A 20390-nucleotide genomic window follows, 5' to 3' on the forward strand; every position below is an offset into this window, starting at 1 on the left:
AGCGAAAAGTTTATGTGACTTTGATAGTGTGTTATAACGTTGGTGTTGAACGCAGATGCTATAGGTTGTTACATTAGCACATACAATTTATTCATACATGTGGCGCGAAAAGCCACTGTGAAAAACACATCTGGATTTGTTGTGTCATTATGCCGTACAACCTAACTCAGTACCTTTCGCGGACTGGCACTGACACCTCGCCTCACGAATGCACAGTTTATCAACGACAGGCCATGGATAAGTCCTGGCGTTCATCGATGATCAACCAACGTCCAATCCCTGTAAGTGATGTAAATAAGACTGCAAACAACAATCAATGAAATCGGTTTAACATCGTTGTCAGGGGACGTAATAATAAAAAAAACTACCCGACCGCTGTATATACGACGGCCTCCTTCCTTTAGATGTTATATTTAAATGTGCGGTTTGTCCAACTAATGTTTTTTTGCATACAAAGTTTTTGGTAATACAAACTTGCTGATGAAGGTAATATTTAAATGTATATGGTAACCAAGTCGATTCGTTTTGTATCGGTTGTGCAGTGATGTATAATTATCATTTAAGTGCGCTGTTTTTAGAAACAATCTCTAATCTGCGTTACCATATGTTTTTGGACGAAGAATTTGCGACAAGATAAAGGCGTTCTATTTACGCTATTGTCTGTGGTTGTAAATCGTTACAAGAGTTCTTTTATCACTGGTTTTAGTACACTGATAAACGAAAATGTTGTAAAAACGAAAGTAGATTTGGTTCCTTTTGTGGTGTAAGATATGTATGTTACCTGCCCTTCATCCAATTTTTTTGTTATTTTGCGCTTGACGGATTTAAAAGACGCGCATTTCCAGGAAGTGTTTTCGGTAATACAGTATTGGCCTTCTGTCCGAGCGGGAAAATTGGGTTTTCTTGGTGAATGGGTTTGATTGTAGACAAAAAATGGAAACACCCGCTATTAAAATTACACCTCATACTGAAAAAAACAAATGTGGGTGTTTATGCCATGCCTCTAAAAAATTGATTTTCGTTTGGAAATGTAATGAGCCTCGTGTGACAAATACCTGCGTGCATAGGCGCCGAGTGGGCGGTGGCGGGGTGGCGCCGCCACCTTGGGATTGTAAAGCACGGTGGCGGCCACCGTGGATATTTTGATTTGTCTGTAGCGGTATAATACGAAACATCGTAAAATCTGAGGAAATTTAGCAATAATTTTGCTTTTACACAAGCATGCTGACATAAAAGCAACAAAACGTGTCGAAACTGCAACCTGTTTTGGTCAGTGCTTTCTTTATGACGTCAAACACACAATTGTTGGCAGTGAATGTATGGCCATTATATTGTACTGTAATAAAAGGTTATTTAGGTGATACAAGAGCAACATCTTGACGAAACATTTTCTGAGCGTTGCTAAACCAATCAAAACGTTAAAGCAAAGTGTTTCAAATGAACATCAGTAATAATTTTTTTTAAGACTTTAACGAACGTTGCATTCTTTAAAAAAAATTTTCTGCTTTGAGTTGGAGCTCGTGTGGTTGCACGCTTTAGTTACGTCACAAAAAGTGACGTCATAATTTACGTCCGCCACCTTGCATTTTTGTAAAACTCGGCGCCTATGCCTGCGTGGTTGTGCTCAATCATTTCAAATTAACGAAAGATTGCATAACACATGCTGTAAAAATCTGAAAAATCGAAGCCCTTGCACATCATTTAGAATTCATGCACATATTCTCGTTTTTCCATGATAGTTAGTCTTGTATTGTGGGCGTGATGTTATCTTATTTCGAGCGGGACCGCTCCACCCGAATATTGACCGGGTGTCTTGAATCGATCCAAACGACTGAAGAGCTTGACTTAATGGTGGACAAATAAGTAAAAACCGCGTGGTAATGTCGTCATTGCTGCTCCGACGCTCGTGCTTTATTGGATATTGGATTAGTTTGTTGCACGTCAAAGCAAATGGTATTTGTGAGATTGGAGATTTTTGCGCCGTCCAAGAAATACTATGTTGTTGCATTTCGCAACACTTTTTACAAACAAATTTCCTTTTTGTATTTCTTACCCAGAGTTGCACCGGTTCGCCACTCGCGCAGCGCGTTTCCTTCATAACATCAAGACAAAACTCGGATCACACAACCAAGCTTCACCGTAGATCATATCCACGCACGTCTCTCGACGGGTCGCTCGAACACATTCCAGAAATACGAGCTGGTCGCTTCCGAAGCGAATCGGAATCGTCGGTGCGTTCAAGCCGAAGTCATTCCTTCTCCGTCGCATCAAGCAACAAAGGGCGACATCGCTTTAAAGATACCGTCCTTAGCATATTGCGGCGCCGGAGCACAAACTATAAGCCGAGTTACGTACAACCACGTAAAGCTACAACCAGCTCCACAGGAGCTATGTCGTACCCGGGCTACAGACGTTTGCGTGAAACGTCCGCCCCAGTGGCCAGGCAAACTTCGAATTGTGTCGGTCATCGGCAATCCGCAAACGGTGAAATAACTACTGAGAACGGACATTCCCGTGAGGAGGACAATCATCCTGCAAGTGTTGAGTCTTTGGTACGAAGATGCGCCGAGTGTTTTGGTGAGAAGTTTGCTTTTTTCGTTGGTTTGTAAATACTTTTTGAGTCACTTACACATTTAATGTTTATACACTGGATCGTTTTGCACGGAATGTGCACGTGTAACTAATGTCTCAAAATTAAGTTGTGATGGTTACCTTGTATACATTAGGTAAATTTATTTTTTCACCCAATTGGCTTGTAAAAAAGCAGCATGTATAAACATAAATGATAAAAATATGCTTACAATGTATTTAAAAAAAAACAACTATTGCATTGGTTAAACGCATTGGACTTGTAGTTTCGATTCGGCGTCGCCTAGACAACCTTTACAGATCTTTAAATGTTTATTTTGGAGTTCTAAAAATACCTGATGTCACCCACAGATCCCGAAGGAAACTGCCGTAATGAGGATTTCCCGCGAGTTTTGCTTCTCACCCACCTCTGGTTTATGACGTCAGAACAGCTGATTGTTTTATTTACTCAATTATATCCTTTTTAACGCAATTAAAAGCAGTTGAACGGATAAAAACCCGGAAACTTGAACCGCTGGTTTCAGAGGCCTATCGAGCCTTTTGCCCAGTTAACGTTTATGTGTAGATAGATCTTTGTATTTCGTATGTTATTAGTAATATCTGTCCCCACATACGTTCAGTTTAAACTTTAAAATAACCGCTTCCTTTTTTTCTCCAATTTCAGCAGAATTGCGTTTCATATCGTTAAAACTCACCATAAATTTTGGAAGACTTACACTATAAGGCAATCATTTCGTTAGTTAAAGCGTGAATTAGTATAATGCGGTTGCAACGCGCGTGGAAGTTGCTAGGATTATTCGGAGGGAAACCGAAACTTTTTAGCTTAGTTTCGTCCCTTTGTGAACGTTCATAACTCCACAGTCCCAGCATTACGAAACTTAAAAAAAAGTTTTGATCGTTCAATAGCCCTTTTCGGATATGAACACGCCACATAACAACAACGTCCAATGCACAGTGCGCTAAATCGACTATCGTAATAAATTGGCAAGCGTTGACTGCAAAAAAATCGTTGAAAAGCCGTTTCTGTTCATTGCAACAACAAATCTAACGATTATCTTACCTGTTTTGTTTGACGAGTTTGTACGTCTTGTCGCCAAAAATAGCACGAAAGAGGTGTGTCCCCAAATTTCTGATTTTTGTCCCACATCCTATGGTAGACTTTTGACCTTTAACTTTGCAAAACCCAACCCCTTGTAAGAATATTTTACCACATGAGGAAAACTAATCCTGATGTATATGTACTAAGTGCACGAGCACAAATATATTGCTTCAGCTAAAATGCGAAACAAATTCCAAGATAGAGCAAATCGGCACGAATAAATTCTGTGCAGGATATTGATGCAATCCACGCTTAATCACGAACCATTAAAAGCAAACGCGTTTTGCAACGTCGGGAATTTTTGTTTTTGCTCATCCACACGGGGAATATTTCTAAATGGAAACCACGACCCTATTTTCCCGCTTCCGTGAATACTAACTCCTTCATTTCGCCGCCGTTTTCATAAATTCGGTTTCGAGTTAGCATGGTGATTGAAATACAAACGAAACGCCATCTAGGTGCATTTTGAGGATGTAGCGAGGTTGATTTTTATCACGTATACTTTCGCTATTGTTCCTGATAGGATTTTCATTTCACATGTGGTTTACGCCTGGTTTTCGCTAAAGCTTGATCAAGCAAATTTAGGTGGTCACGTTTAAGTAAAGGGATCTTGTTCGCTTAAAAAAATGAATGCGTTGCGTTCAATAAAGTTGTTGTGCAAAAACAAACGACCTCACGTTCTGCGCTGTATACAATGGGTAACGTATGCGGAACTGTGTTTGTGTGATGATTCACATATCAGTAGAAATGTTTTGTTCCTTGACTTTCTTTGTTGCGATCCACGTATGAAGAGGAAAGTACCTCATATGAAATGAAGAAGTCTGTCTTTTTCGCAATCAGGTAATTTATACGACAAAGTGCTGCGGTTATGATAATAAATGTGCTGGTTATTTGGATTTTACGCAAGTAGCGTAGAATCCCTATTGATCTATTGCTGGGATTTTCAAAAAGACAATTAGGGAAATACTTCGCACAAAGGCACTTAAAATCAAAACTTACTTGCTTCGTGTTGTGTTGGTGAAGGTGGCCACCTATTTGTACCAATTAAGTTTGTGCGAGGATTAAACTTATAATTAGCGGGGTTGGTCAATTGAGTGATTTAATTCTTGGCTTCCATTCCGAACACGCGTTTGTTCTTATAAAGGTTCCTAATTTGTATTCGAACCACTTGTTGCCTGGGCATTTTTAAAGTGACATATTATTGAGCGGGTTTTATCTTTGTTTATAGGTTTTGGTTGCACGAATTTCCTCACATGTTTGACCTTGATCACAACCTGGTTCGAGGTTTACAGGAGCTGCAGGAAATGTCGCTTGACGATCCAGATGTAGATACAACCACTATTGACCTCCGCAACAAGTAGGTCCACTATAAAAAGATTTCATTTAACATTTTTAAACTCCTGAACCTGGCAGCTTTTGACGACTGTTGTTTTTTCTCACATTCTGGGCGCCCCCGGATTTTCTAGGCCAATCTTTTCCTTAATCTTTTCGTCGGATGACAATGTTTTTTTGTTTTTCACCAAACGCATGAACAAGTTAACCTGTAGATAAACCTTACATAGTTTCTTCAAATGAAAATAAATATCACTAGTGTTTGGTTGCGAAATTTAGTTTGCTAAGCAGTCAAAATTAACAATTAACTGCTACTTTAAATATTTATTTTATGAGTTGTTGGTTTTGTACTTTGCGCCGTCAGCATAACGCTAAGCAAAGAAACAGCAATTGGTACAAATTAACACGTGTTATTTGTTTGTTAAAATGTTTTGACATTTACCGTACAGATATTTCTTTTTCTTGTGGTGACACAGTTATTTGTGTAAGCATGCAAAAATGCGATAAAATTAAACGAAGTAAGTGATTTGAAGCAAAGTTTGAAGATTTTCAGTTTCCACAGCTGTTTGAAAAAGGGCTTGTTAAAAGTTTTACACATATGGTCATAACGACGAAACTTGATCTGATTATAAATTTTCGGTCGTCATCAACGCCAACATTTAAGTTCTTGGTACGCCTTCTATTTTTAAAAAAAGTTCTCGAAAACAATGGTATTTGCGGATTTAGTTTGCATTTTTTCGTCACGGTGGCAGTGTTTGGGCCGTTCCCTTAACGGATGGCGCATGTTTGCTGACTGCAAGAAAAGACAACAACATTTGCATTGGTCGCTGCTTTTTCCGCGAAGCCAGTCTGGAACTATCCAACTTGCCTTTTTCCCCTGGATTGTGCTGGGTGGCTTGCAAACAGCAACTTGCGCCATTTCGTGCCGCGTTGATTACTCTGCGCTCACGATATAATCTCCAAGCCGAAATAGTTTTATTTATAAGGACGAGCAAAGTACAGCTGCACGCAGTTGTCAACGCTTTGTGGATCCAACAAGTACAGTCTTGTTCATTGTAAGGAAGAGAGAAACGATGAAACGACTGGAAAAGACCTTTAGGTAGAGCTAACTTCGTTACTTGGACCCTTAGGGGTTAGAACTTAATCAAGACAGCTACTGTAAAGTTTAGTGTCTTGTAAATGTAATAAGCTTGCTTGTTTGGTCGCAGGGGTTCCTACAAATGGATGTCCGACGCACACCTGTCAATCCGACCCAATCAGGTGAACCGCAAACGAAGGAAGGTATCGCTTGTCTTTACCCATCTCGAACCAGAGGAACTGGCAATACACATCTCCTACCTTGAGTACAAGAGTTTTAGAAGACTTACGGTGGGTAGTTAAAAAGTCTTTTATTTATGTTGCGATGTTGTTATGCAATTACTTTAAAGTTTTTTGGCTGCGGTTTGTTGTTTTTAATTCCACAATTAGAATGTTGTTGAAAATTGTGTTAAATATTCTGGATTTTAAACAAATGGTTGTGGTATTTTGCGAAAATGAAACAGTGTTGTAAACCATGGTCTTAAAAATGTAATTCTATTTAAACCAAATTTGTCATCAAAAAAGGTCCAGACAGAAAAGGCCTAATCGGTGCGTTGACATTTGTTCTTCTACTTGGCCAAACATAAAAAATCGATGCCCCCCGCCCTAATCGATCTCCCAGCGGGTTTGCTGCATTTAGTTACTTTAGGCTACGTTTTCTAAAGACGCAGAACAAATGCAGGTCTTCCTGTCCGCGAGAGTTAACGTGCAAGCTGCTAACACGTAATTCGATCCACCTATTATACTTTAGTACACGCGTTCGCGCCATCTGTGTTGACCACATTTTTTGTTGTTATTAAATGCAACGGTAATACATAAGCATAAAAATTTCTGATAAAGTAATAAACATGCTTCACACGTTTCCGCTTTTTAGATAAACGTTGTAAAGTCTTGCTGCTATAAAATAACAATTTCCAAATTTAGAACAAAAATGAACATTCCAATTTAGTTACAGCGCATGTCTGCACAAATTCTATTTGTTTCGAAACCATTGAAGGCGTGTCACTCGAACTAAAACTGTAAACAACATCAAGAACGCAAAAACTTCCGAACTTGTGCATCACAACAAATCTAAAGTCCCATGACAAGTTGAACGGAGTCATTGCGTAATGTTGAGAAATCTAGCGATGCTTATGCATAAGCTTGTGATGCTGTGGCCAAGCTTTGGTGGACTGCTGGGCACAACAAAAACAGTGAGAGCGATGACAGGACGATTGCCACTGTTGCTGATAAAACCCACCCAGCTAAATATAGACTTTAAATGGGCAAAACAAGTTGGTGATATATGTCGCGAGCTGTTACTTGCTGCGCAACAGGCGTGGCCCTTGTTGTATTTTCTTTGCCGATTTCATGTTGTGTACTCAAGGGATTTGAAGGACACGTCAAGTATTTTCCGATTTTATTATCGATTTAATTTTCACCTCCAAAATTATGTGAAATTATGTTAACGACATGTATTTGGGCCGTTAAATTCGCATTTGTTCGTTAGCTAATCAAAGTGCACTAAGCACGCTTGTTGAGTTGTCACTGGTCGATATAAGGGCTGTGAACGTGACTGTGTAACTTTTACAAAGCGTTTTTTGTGTGTGACTAATTTCCTAAAAAACAAGTGGTAATGTCTAACCTGTATCTCTTGACCTAAACTGCATTTGCTTAAATTTGCAGCACAAGTGAACTGGTATTTGTCTCAAAGATTAGTGTATCAAACCTCTAACGGTAAATAATATAACCGAAGTGAATTGCTGACATGGCATTTTAAACACGGCAAGCTGCAGCGAAGGGCTTAAAATCATATACAATCGTAATAACACCCCGCGCGTGTTTTTGCAGCTGACCGATTTCCACAACTACGCAGTGCACGGTGTGATCAAGGACAACCTGAAATTGGAGCGTGCTGTTTTCCTTTTTAACAACATCACACACTGGGTTCAGTGTATGGTCCTGGATCATGTCAAACCACAGGAGCGGGCAGTGGCTGTTGTGAAATTCGTCGAGATCGCAAAGGTTTGTTGTTATTTGTAATTTTAGGTTGACAAAAAGTGGCTGATACGCTTTGTATCATGTGTTTTGACGTGCGAAAGGGCAAAACCCAAAAGATGTAAAATAATTTATTTATGTTGTAATCCTCTTTTCTCTTTAACTTTTTTGCGATTTGTGAGTCACGTTTTGTGTGTTGCAAACAAGTTTAATTCAAACAGGCAGTAAGACCTTTTTCAGAAATTTAGTACTTTCGGGCATTTAAAAGAACGCCTAAAAAGCTTGTCAACAACAAAATAAGTATCCCTATATGGTTCTTGTTTGTTAAAGCATACTGTGCCAAAGTTTGGTCCATTTATCGGAACGCACGTTTGTTCAGCGTTTCGCCGAAGTTGGGTTTTTGTTTCTCACACCTATTCGTCGAAAAGCGGTGCTATTAATTTCGGCTCCCGTTTCGCCCTCAGCCCAACCATTCAAATCTTGTTTTGCTAAATATGGGTCGTTGCCTGCGCAAGTCACTCTAAACAGCAAATACCCGTCGGTTAAACGAGTTTACTTGTCGCAGCCAGGCTTCTAATACTTCCTATAAGACCTTGTCCATATGCAGGCTCCTTTCCCCTTATTTTTTCCCGTAATAATGTTAAAACAAATTTCGTGACAATACATCTCTTATCAACATATGGTGCTACATTTAAATTTGTTGAATTAAAACCGCGTCTGTGCACGGTACCGTCACTATATATGGCAATTGTAGCCTTCTTCTTGGAACGTTTCTGAATTTACCATCAGCGTTAAGGTGCCAATAGTTAAAGGCTTCTGGGTGCGTCTTTTGAGCACGATGTTGCTAAATGTGGCAGTCTAGAACTTTTCGTAACCTCTTCCTTAGAAGAACTTCGAACAAAAACCACAATCACAACACGTTTTTTTGCCAACAAGTGTGGGCTCACCAGCTTGTTTTCACAGACAGGACCATATTACGACCAAAATGCTGTATAACAGGTGTACAAAGCAACACCAGTACTATGTGGGAATACACGTTGGGCGTTACAAATCTTATTATGAGTTGCAGACAATACCAAAGCTGCTAAAAAACGCTATGTGGAGTTAACCTGACCTAATGTGCATACATTTTGCATGCTGGGAATGCAATTTATCGGCCCACGTTGGCAAAAAGCTTTACTGCGATACAGAAACCTAGAATCACAACACTGCGTAGGCAAGTCACAGATGCAGCAATATTTGTTTACCAGTCCACAAAGCCTAATGTACCTATAAAAATACATTATCCACCGTTATAAGCTCAACCACATGTATGAATACGATATGCATACAAATTTTAATTTCCGTTCGTGTTTTATTAATCATTTCAAACGTGCATTCTACCAACGTGAATGCAAAATACCAACTTGTTGTTCACATTTTAATATTAACAGGGGCGTCTGCAATTTTTGGAACGCCCAAAATCGTGCTAACGCCTTAATTTGCTTCGGCACGGTACAGTCACATTTGTCAGTCACCTCATCACGACCTGAAGATTCTTGCTTTTGTTCGCAGAAACTGCACGCCATGCGCAACTTCAATACACTGATGGCAATCGTCGGAGCTCTTACACACACCGCTATTGCACGGATGAAAAAAACCATGAGCTTTGTGCCAAAAGATACGCTCAAGGTAAGGAACAATTGTAATATTGAATCACTGTATAGAATCATAATTAGAAAGTTCGTCAGCGTCGATGACTTTGAGTGCTAAATGGAATTCGGTGCTACTTGAGTGTGAAGCATTTGTTATAATTTGCATATCAGCCAGGATGTAACTATATGGGTGTCCGTATAGTGAAAGTTGGTTTAACGCTACATGCTATATAGCCCTAATTGTGACTATCTTACTGGCAGTGTTATTGTTACGACCCTAACCGGAAGCGTACACAACCGGGGGGTTATTTGACGTCAACCGTACCGATATTGGTTCACGTGTTGCGGTGACGCACGTAGAACGGCACGTGATTGATTTACGTCGCGTAGTGACGTCACTGCGGCTCGGGGTGCATGTGGCAGTGTGAGCAGGGTTGTCGCCAAATTCGTCGTCGACTTTGAACATGCGACGTTTATCTGAGAAGCGATCGATTTTCGCTGTTTGAGACCTGCTCGTCGCACCACTTTAGCCTTGTTCACACGTCAGTGCAACCGTCGTTTCACCACGTACCATCTGACACAGTTTTATTGCTGGAAAATTCACCAAAAATTAAATTGTCCAGGACTGCATTTGGTACCGTACGTTACGCAACGTAATGGAAAAGAATGATTTGCAAAATATGTGCATTTTTCATCCAAAGCATCACACATCGAGTGCTTTAATATCTGGCATTGACACCAACCATTTTTTGCATTTTACGTATCACGATCACGTGATTAATGGCTGAATGTCTGCTGTTTCAGACACTGGACGAGCTGGTTGAGTTGCTCGATTCGAAGGCAAACTACTGCGCGTACAGACGAGCTTATGGCCAAATCACCAACGAATTCAAAATTCCCGTCATGTGAGTAAACAAAACAAAAAAATAAATTAGATTTTATCGTCGCTATGGTTAGGTTAAGTAACTTGAACGGTTTAACGGTTGACTAATAAAATATATGAAGAGTATTAAAAACTATATATCTAAAATATACCTTAACATTTTGGTTGATACCTAATGCAGCACGTCGTATTTGGGTGTTATTTAGTGATTTTGTTGCAGTGGAATTTTAATGAAGGATCTAATAGCTCTACATGCTGCGTATCCAGACCGGGTGGGTGACGAACTAATCAACGTGCGAAAAATGATGATGATTGGATCAATATTTCAGGTAATCATCATCAAAACCAATGAACAAGGCACTTACAAATGCCAAGCAACGGTGTAATTTCCATAGAACATACGTTTGAGTTTCATCACTTTCAGCATAGCTTTGCCAAAATTGACTTTGTAGTTGTAATTATCGTGATTCCTATATTTATGGGGGGATTAAGTTTTTTTTAATTTCGAGTGTGACATTTAGCTTTTTGTTTTGTATGCTACACCCTCAATAAACTTTATACTTACAGGAGCTCACAGGACTTCAGAGGACTGCATTCCCGTACGAAGTAAACAGGGATTTGGTGAACACCTTGCGAGTGTCACTGTATCTCAACTACAGTGAAGAGGAAATTTATCAACTTTCTGTCGTTCGAGAACCTCGCGATGTAAAGCACAGCACATCGGGAAACGTAAGAGTCTGTGCACGAAAAATGAGTCGTTTTGCGCAAGAACCGTATTTTACACGGATCTTACAGTTTCGGTTGAGAAAAACAAGGAAGTAGGATTGGATTGGCGTTGAAATAATTTCCAACCATGTCTCATAGTGTGACTTGCTATTTAAAAATGCTAGATTGTAGTAACTGTTACTGACTATAGAAAATGTGCAAAATCATTACAGTTCAGGTTTATGCAATGAAGTTTCTTATGTCTATAGGGTACATCACCATCTCGATTCGTAAACATGGGTTTTGCCGAATTCGCAAGATATACGTGTCAGCTCGACAGAGAAACCATCAAACAACACGTGAACGCAATGGTTCAGGTAAGCTTCAAATACTACCTTAAAGTTGCTTAGTTTACCAAGTTCAGGCTAAAATACATTTTTCAGGACGTGCGAAAACCAATCATATCTTTTATTTCAATTGTTTATGAAATGATTCGTCACTGTTTGTAGACTTACTAATTGAATAACAATGTCACAAATAAGTTTTTACAAAAAAGTAAAATTAGCCCAACATCGATTTAATATCATACACATTGGTATCATATATCAAGTTCGTGTATTTGCGTTAAACCTATTGTTACCAGGCATAATGAAATGCGTTGTTATGATTTTTTGGACAAAAATGATTTTCGTAGTTTAATACGTTGGGCGACAAAGGCTTGCAACATCCTTTCCAGTTACTATTAGTCAAGTCATGGAATTTGCGGGTATGACGTGTCAGTCCGAACAACCGTTCTGACCATCCAAATTGACACTCATGATCGATTGACTGTAAAATTCCCGCAGTGTGCGTACCGTTCATTATACCTGGCGCTCGCCCTAATTCAACCCTCCATTGCAATTAGCTTAAAGCAACGAAAATTTGAGTTGTAAAGCCAATTATGATATCATAAAACTGGATTAAAAATCGAAGTTGTCTTCTATATTGAAATAATGGTCAAATAGTTTTAGTCTTTTTTAACTGAAATAAGAGGGGTAAAAATACTTACATGCTCCATTGTCTCAAGAAACTCAAGGTTACGAACTTTATCGACCCAATATTTTTCACTTCATAAAATCATAAATGGGTATTTTTCTTCTTCCTGTGACACCAGTATCTGTTAAAGTCAAGCCCGTTAAATTTAAATGGTCCTGCCACGATGAGAACAGGCCCATACGAAATCAGACCACACGACATTTCATTAAAAACCGAAGGGATTTTTCCATTGCTTTGATCTCTTATGCTTTTGCACAGAGCGTTTTCAAAGCGTACGACCTCAACGCAGACGGATTCATTTCTGAAGCGGAATTCGAGTCTTTTATTCAGAATTTCCCGGGCCTTGACTCCTTCGCAACTGTTGACAAAGACCAGTGAGTCATATCTTTGCTGTATTTCCCACTTTCGGTCGTGGTGTTATTGTCTTTCTCATCCACTACCGTCTTTGGACGCCTGGCTATGGGGAGTTTGTAGAAAAATGTATTTTTTTATTACGCCAAATAACATTGTTACGTGGTAACAATAGAAGTTGGATTGTTCCGGTCTTTTTGGGCGGCATTTAAATTTTCAACAATGCATCAAGACAAAACATTTTGCTCTCAGTTTCGTTTTAAACGCTTTTTTCAATACAATATTCAAATATAATCTATGTTATTACCTACGTTTATCTTGCAAAACCAGTAGGAAATAAAACTTCTGAGATAAGTTTTATATTAAGGGTCTAAAGAAAAGTTAAATGTTTGGCTGGTTTTGCTGTACACAGTTCTAATTTTTATATTTTTGTGTATCAGAGACGGGCGAATCAGTATGCCAGAGATGCTTGATTACTTTCTCAAGATCAGCTCAACTCGACGGAATGAGTTTACACAGAGTTTCAAGCACGATTTTGTTGAGACAAGTTACTTTCATCCAACTTTCTGTGAGGAATGCGAGAAGCTGGTGAGTTGATTTGGGTTTGGTGTTGTTAGATGCAAATTTGTCGCGTTCATTTATTCAAGTACAGAACGAAGTGCAAAAAACGATATGCCTATGTTAAAATACGCACTTTAACATGTAAACAAGATTATATAATTCCGTTATTTGACAAATCAGTCTAGGTTCACTTAAGCATGTGCTGACAAACCTAAGACCAAAAGTGCTAAACTTGGATCATATCGTACTACGCACCTCACTTTTAACCATTACGTTACGTCAGCAAAAGGTCATGACATTCTAAAATAATATTCGGGTGTGTGACATGAACGCACATGCATATCATTATTCGAGCAACCGCTTTAAATACGAGTTGGATGATGAATAACAGCCATTAATTATGCATGGCGGCTGCAATGGTCGCACGGCATCATATAGATAATGTTCTGTTTGAATCGATGTTAGGCATGTATATTCTGCAGCCATTTAGGTGAAGCCCAATTGGATACCCAGTCTGTTTTATGTTACGGCCCGTGTCCAATATGTATAAAAACAAATAAATAGTTCCAACTGCAAATCTCCTGCTTGATTTGAATTTATTTTACCAATAGCAGACTTGACTGAAACACCTCAGTGTACTATTGTATCACTTGATACAAGAATAAAATCGCTGACAAAATAAACAATCCATGTTTTATTCCTGTCGAAGCGTCCTAAAACCCTAGCGCTATAATTATGGGTTCCGCATGTTAAGATGTAAACAATAAATTTCAGAAATAACAGAACCTGTACGCTTTGGGGTCGCGTGTATGCAGATGTGGTCGTGGGCGATCCATAAAAAGCCGCAACCGTTTGGGTAGCTCCCAGAATAGACTAACGTATCGAATTGCAAATTGCTGCAAAAACCGTTTGCCTACCATAATCCACTACTGCATAAGCTGTTATTAGAGCGTATTTGCCCAGAGTCGGCGCAGCGTGATTGTATGCTCTTAGGCTTATTAGCTGTCGGAAGAAGTCCTATGTTATAACCTAGGATTTAAATTAATTCCGAGCTTGTGTAGGTCGCGACTGTTTTTTTTTATTTGGTATGAATATTTGGCCGTTTGTTTTGCAGCTTTGGGGATTAGTCAAGCAAGGATGGAAGTGCAAAGGTAAGCCATTTGTTTACTTGATGTCTCGAATTAAATAGGGAAATTAAATAAAGTTTTAACATGGGCTATAACAGGGATAGCGAACCTTTTTAGTTAAGTGGGTCAAACATGAGATTAAAATTCGGAAAGAAAACAAAGCGGGTCACATATATCAATTTCAATGCTGAGAAGCTTGTTGCTTCATCTTCTCTGCAAGTCTTGCAATCCTAGTTAGTTTTCAGTTTAATACACGCAGCAGTCGTGTCTGAGCTGAGACGATTCTCTTATAAGTTTGGTAACCCTACCTTTAGTAATCAGTATACATTTTATGAAACTACAAGTGGGTCACTGGAATTCACGTGGTGGGTCACTTCATGACCCGCGGGTCAGTGGTTCGCCATCTCTGGGCTATAAGATCATAAGAGTTGGTATGAAATGTAGTAAAATTTTAAGTTTCTCGTCTTCAGAACTGCTACGATTGTGATTTATATTGTAGTTTTGAGTCAGAATAACTGATTTTTTTTTTCACGGGGTTCAAACCCAGGACTCTCCCGGGGACGAATCCCGATCGTTTTTTTTGTCTGTATATGGGTCAGGCGCGCCAGACCATTCGGCCAAGTTCCTGCCCAGAATAACTGATTTTGCTTACGACACAAAACACTAGTGCAATAGCGCCGCTTGTGGTGACCAAAAACACGAAACAGTGTTCAAATAGAAAGCGTGTTCAGTGAACTGACGTAACCACTGAAAGTATGTGGTCTCGTGTCTCCTCTTAGTTTTATATCTTAACAACATGCTTGACAATTTTATGGTAAGCGTTCGTGACGTACAAGGTTTATTTCATCACCTTGACCCGCTGTCGCCCAAGGCCTTTTGTCGGTCTCACAAACAAGATGCGCATTTCAGACCAGTTTTGTCCGTTTATAACCTCATGCTCATTTACTGTTTGTTGAGTTGTTACATATGTGGTGATTCTCTTGTTTGAACAGGGACTTATTTGGCTGTAGATTCGAGGGCAATTAGGTTAAAGTAGATGCTAGTGTTAAGTTTACTTGTTAATTTCACTCAGGTTAGCCATTCTGTAAAAAATGCAGCTGAGGCCAGAAACGTGTTAAATAAAGCATAAAATAGTTTTTTTTTTACATAAACCATTTTAAGTGCAAATAAAAAGCGTAGTATATTCTAAAATATTTCAAACTGTGACGCCATTGCCTTGCGTCATTCCGCATTATCCCTTCGGTGCTATTTTTGTCAAAGCTTATTACTCATTTAACAGGGGATTTCGAACAAACACGCTCAGTTACAGCCCTTATGGGATTATTAAGTTTTAAATGACCCCATTGCCCTTTATACTAATCAGCTTACACCTGAAATCGGCTTTCCACGTTTGCCGGGGCATTGACTTCCTGATGACATCACGAGCGCGCTCTAACGTCATTAACTCATTGTCTTAACGTGCCCTATAATGCATGTCACGTTTACTTTTTCCCCGGACAGTTTCCGTCGAGTCCTGGCTCATTTTATAATTTACTGTCAAGCCATGAACAGCCTCCGTTTCGGCATAGTGACTGAATTTAGCAACTTGGGCAAAGTGTTTTGTTGATGTAAGTTTTGAGGTGGTCGTAGGAACTAGAGAACTCAGCTAGTGTTAGATTTGTGCGTCTGACATAGTGTATATGATAGCACACTTCACCAATGTTTTGGCGTAAAAAGCTAGCTTTCCTGCACATTGTGTTATCTAAACTATCTTTTGTGGTGCCCAAAATATAGCGATGTCGGACAAGCGCCTTTAATGAAGGTTTTCTTGGCAGCCCATGTGTTTGTGACATCGTAAAGCTGTGTGTTATTGACCATGGTGCGAGATCGTGCTTGGCAAACACAAGATCGAGTTTTTGTTATTTTTCCATTAGAACGCAGATGGCAACCGAACATGCGACTCCCTTAAGGAGATCATTACTCTTCAGTGTTATATATCAGTCAGGGTGTGTTTTGAGGGCGTTCTGTTTGTCATGTTATGTCATACAAGGCCTTTGGCATAAGCTTGTTTGTAAATAGCTTGCAAGAGTGGAATTAAAGGAAGTAATACCAGATAGACAGATATATTGATGTTTATGGCAAAAGTCAGTCTGAGTCTTTTTGTATAATAATCTTGCAACATTTGGCTTGCCAACAATCGTTAACAATTGCGGTACGTTATGCAGAGGTCCGCTGTTTACAGACTAGATGTTGTTATATTGACAACTGAATGGGTACCATTTCTTCAAAGGATTCTTAGCATCAACGTATACAAAATTAGGATCTAATGATTGTAAGCTAAAACACACAACTAAAGTCTTTGTTTTTGCGTTATAGATTGTGGTATCAACTGTCATAAGCATTGCAAGGGCCGAATAGTGCAAGAGTGTCGTCCAAAGGCATCGTCGCGCAACGGTAGCGTGGCAACCGCCTCTCAGGTGCTCAAAAAGGGCGACAAGCTACGTGACAAATCTTCTGTTTCGTCGGAATCTGACATGTCAGCAAATGGTGGTAAGTACGGGGTCAATTTACATTCACACACAAGTTACTAATACCTGGCTATTTGTTGGTGGTTCAACTAAGCATTAGATGACACCCCTTGTTGTAATTCTTCCCTCTTCACAATATTAATGAGTGTGTTCGCCTTCGGCAACGAAAAATACAGTTTCTTTTTTAAGCTACATGTGTTTAACACTTACATGCGATATCGGATGACTAGGCTACAAAAGTTTTGCTGTAGTAACATTACATGTGTTTCTAATTTCCCCGGGCAATTGCGTCATGGCTTTCATAGCGCAAGCAGTCCACGAGCCATAGGTCTTCTGTCTCTGTGCCAACATTTGTTTCCGCCACTATTTTCCACTGGGACGTTTTGAGATCTCTTGCGTGCGATTAAAGATGACAAGAAAACTAATACATTCAAGTGCTCGCCCCGCTTTGATAGTTCTATGTTTGCTAAATAAATCTGCTTGCCCGATGTCTACCGCAGCTTTGCAAGTAACTTATTAGTGTTGCATATTCGATAACACTAGACCAGTGATTTTGTGTGTGACGAAATGTTCGAATGTAATGTTTTACTTTTGACGCAGATTTGGTAAACAACGTAATAACAGCTGTGATAGAAGACGAGGCTTTCGAAATCCCCAGCGACCTCAAAACAAGCAAGACTTCGCAAATGAAACGGTCGACGTCGCTCGCTGCCGCGGACGTACTTTCCACCAGAGTCAAGTTAGATCCAGGGGAACACCGACACTCCAGAATGGCGTCGAAGACTCCTCCGCCTGTCCGCAAAGCCTCGTCGCCCATCCTTTCAAGCAACATTTCGTTGCAGCGGAAGATGCACAACTTCATGATATCTAAGAAACGTACGTCTGTCAAGAGATTGGTTAACGACGCTGGTACACAGACGCCAGGTGCCATCCCAGAAGCCGAGGCCGAAGTAACTCCCGTATCTTCATTTCTGTACGGCAAGGCGCCGATCGTGAAACAAGCCACAACTAAAAAGGACCGCCTCGACAGCACTGGCGAAGAACTAAGTGATGAGCGGCCTTCCGACGAAGATTCTTCTCCACCTCCCGCTAGCAACGACGTCACACGGATGACGTCTCATGAACGTCACACAGAACTGCTTCTGGATCGTAGTCCGGCCGAACGACGAGACAGCGGTTTGAGTGGTTGCAGTTGTTTGACTGTGGCGTCTACAAGCACATCAACACCAGTGACGCCCCAAGCCATGGAAAGCAATACCCCGGGAAATACCCAGTTTTCATACCCATCCAGCGTTTCTCCGCTGCAGGCTAACAATGATTCTGAAGCAGTTAAAGCTAACAACAACGTAAGTATTAAAAAAGTGATGAATTTTTTCAGTGTTGTTTGTGGATTTTCCTAAATAATTTTGCAAATCATAAATGCTTTTGTTATAATACTGCCATTTCTTACAATGCCTTTCAAATGTATCTTGCTTGTGACTAAATATTTTGTAATCGTAAAATGCGGCATGATGAAATCAAAATTAAACTTTGTGTATATCTTTTCAGCTTTCCCTTGCATCCGAAAATGCCCGGCTGCGGAAGGAGAACGAGCAGTTGCGTGAGGAGCTCTCCAATGCGAAGCAATTGATAATCAACTTGCAAACACAACTCTCCCTCGCTGCTACCTCGCCGGCCACGTAACAACAGCAATGCCCGGCAGGCCGTATAGACTTTCTCACTGAGTTCAGTTTACATTCGATATTACCTTTTTTAAACGTCCAAACTTTTGTAATTGATTCAGTATCATGCGTTTTTATTGTTGTTAGTCTACCATTTTCGTTATTTTGACCTACCCATCCACACTCACATAATTTCTGATCACCACGCAAATTTACGATTCTTTACTTCTTCAGCGCTCCCGATGACGGGAAAACGCCTTCTATGGTGCATTTGTGGTTTTGAGCAATAGTTGTGTGTTTTTTATCGTCATGCGCCTTTCAATCGTTTCTAATAGCTTCAGCAACACTTATGCACAAGCTGCCTAAACGCTACTTCCTATATCCTTTACAACGATTTTACCACTAAATAAGTTTGAATAGGTCTACCTTTTATTTCAAGTTTTCCAAAACCTATCAATCAAAGCATTTTGTTTTTTCACTGCAAAACAATTTTAATGGAATTCTTAGCACAGTTTGGATTCACGTTCCACGAGACCACATCTTTTGTTTTGTCACCTTTTTCTGCATTACCTCATCACCACCACCAACGTATAATTTCTGCTTTTCTGTTTTCACAAGCCTGATGTGTCGTATCAGCATGCCACCCTTGTTCGACGAAGAAACGTCACCCTCATCATTGTTCGCACAAATAAATTTGGGAAGACTTTAATAGCTTACCTTGTTATCTTGTCGACCGAAGTTACCAAGTGCAGTGTTACCTATACCGAAGTCAAATTCGACAGCCTGCGAATAAATTTGCATCCGTTCTAAGCTATTGACACAGGTCGTTACAAGTTGTTTCATCGGAACCTACGGACCGCTGGCCGCATCCTAACCGCCAAGCAGAGTTATCCGCCTCGCGGTCCTCAACTCAAAGAGTATAAGCTAAAAAACACACTTTATGGATGGAAAAAGCTTTATTTACTGTGCTTTTTGGGTAACTTTGTCTATGTTTCAAGCAGAGTTGTAAATGGGCCTGAAATTGGAGCACGGTGTTAGCCTATAGGTTTCACAAAGTAATGATTGACAAATCCCTGTAGGCTAGGACTTCGGCGGGTTTTAGTATTAAACTGAGCGATTTTTTTTCGCAGTGTAGGCAAATCTTAGCTCAAAGAAAAATAGTAGGCCTAAGGCCCGCTGCGACTTGGGTAATCTTGGCCTTGGTCCAGGCAAAAGTTTGCCGACCCCAGCCCCAAAGAGAACGTATCTAGACTTAACGTCCAAGGGCTCAACGAATCAAAAAGTTCGAATATGAGAAGATTTTAAATGTTGTTCTCGCCAAAACAACTTCTCAATTGGTTAAATTTAATTAACAGTAGTTCAAGTTGCGTAAATCGCACGCGAGAGATCTAAAAAAAGTTCAGGTTGCTTAAATCGCACGCGAGAGATCTCCAAAATATATAGGCCTACCGTAGTCTTTACACGTTTATTAGAGATTTAAGATGGGGCCTACGTTAAATAAAAGCCGCCTTAATTGTTGTTGGCTAATAATTTTAATTCTATAGCAAGCAAGTTAACACTGACCAGTAAATGTAGAAACTGGAAAGCGAGCCGGTGACATGTGTTTCCAGACGATATCGGATGTTGAAACTTTGGACCACTTCCGATCTACAAGGCAAGTATTTCTGCCACCAAGAATGTGCCAAACTTATGACTGAAAAGAGCGCAGAAACATTTCCCCTGTATTGGTTTGATTCATGTGAAAATATCATTTGAGTAATTACTCTACGGTTAGGTCAATTTATTGTCAAATGCCGGTAGTCTTGTTTGAAACAAAACTTTACCGGCGATGTGTTTGGCGAGTCGAAATCAG

At 39.9% G+C, this 20390-nt stretch overlaps 1 protein-coding gene across 1 annotated transcript; it reads left to right on the forward strand.

Annotated features, from left to right (window-relative positions):
* The first annotated feature begins 45 nt into the window (after positions 1 to 45).
* On the forward strand, positions 46 to 19247 carry LOC145219729 (RAS guanyl-releasing protein 2-B-like). The gene is made up of 18 exons (XM_080087053.1): positions 46 to 281; positions 2058 to 2577; positions 2941 to 3043; positions 4472 to 4528; positions 4917 to 5045; positions 6229 to 6388; positions 7928 to 8101; positions 9629 to 9745; positions 10513 to 10613; positions 10812 to 10920; positions 11159 to 11320; positions 11566 to 11673; positions 12590 to 12705; positions 13123 to 13270; positions 14358 to 14394; positions 16726 to 16899; positions 17478 to 18223; positions 18426 to 19247. Exons 1-18 carry the CDS (start codon positions 150 to 152, stop codon positions 18558 to 18560), a joined length of 3228 nt encoding a protein of 1075 aa, XP_079943179.1. The 5' UTR covers positions 46 to 149; the 3' UTR covers positions 18561 to 19247.
* Positions 19248 to 20390: the final 1143 nt, after the last annotated feature.

Source organism: Phallusia mammillata, chromosome 1, assembly GCF_965637545.1.
Source record: "Phallusia mammillata chromosome 1, kaPhaMamm4.hap1.1, whole genome shotgun sequence".
Taxonomy (NCBI): domain Eukaryota; kingdom Metazoa; phylum Chordata; class Ascidiacea; order Phlebobranchia; family Ascidiidae; genus Phallusia; species Phallusia mammillata.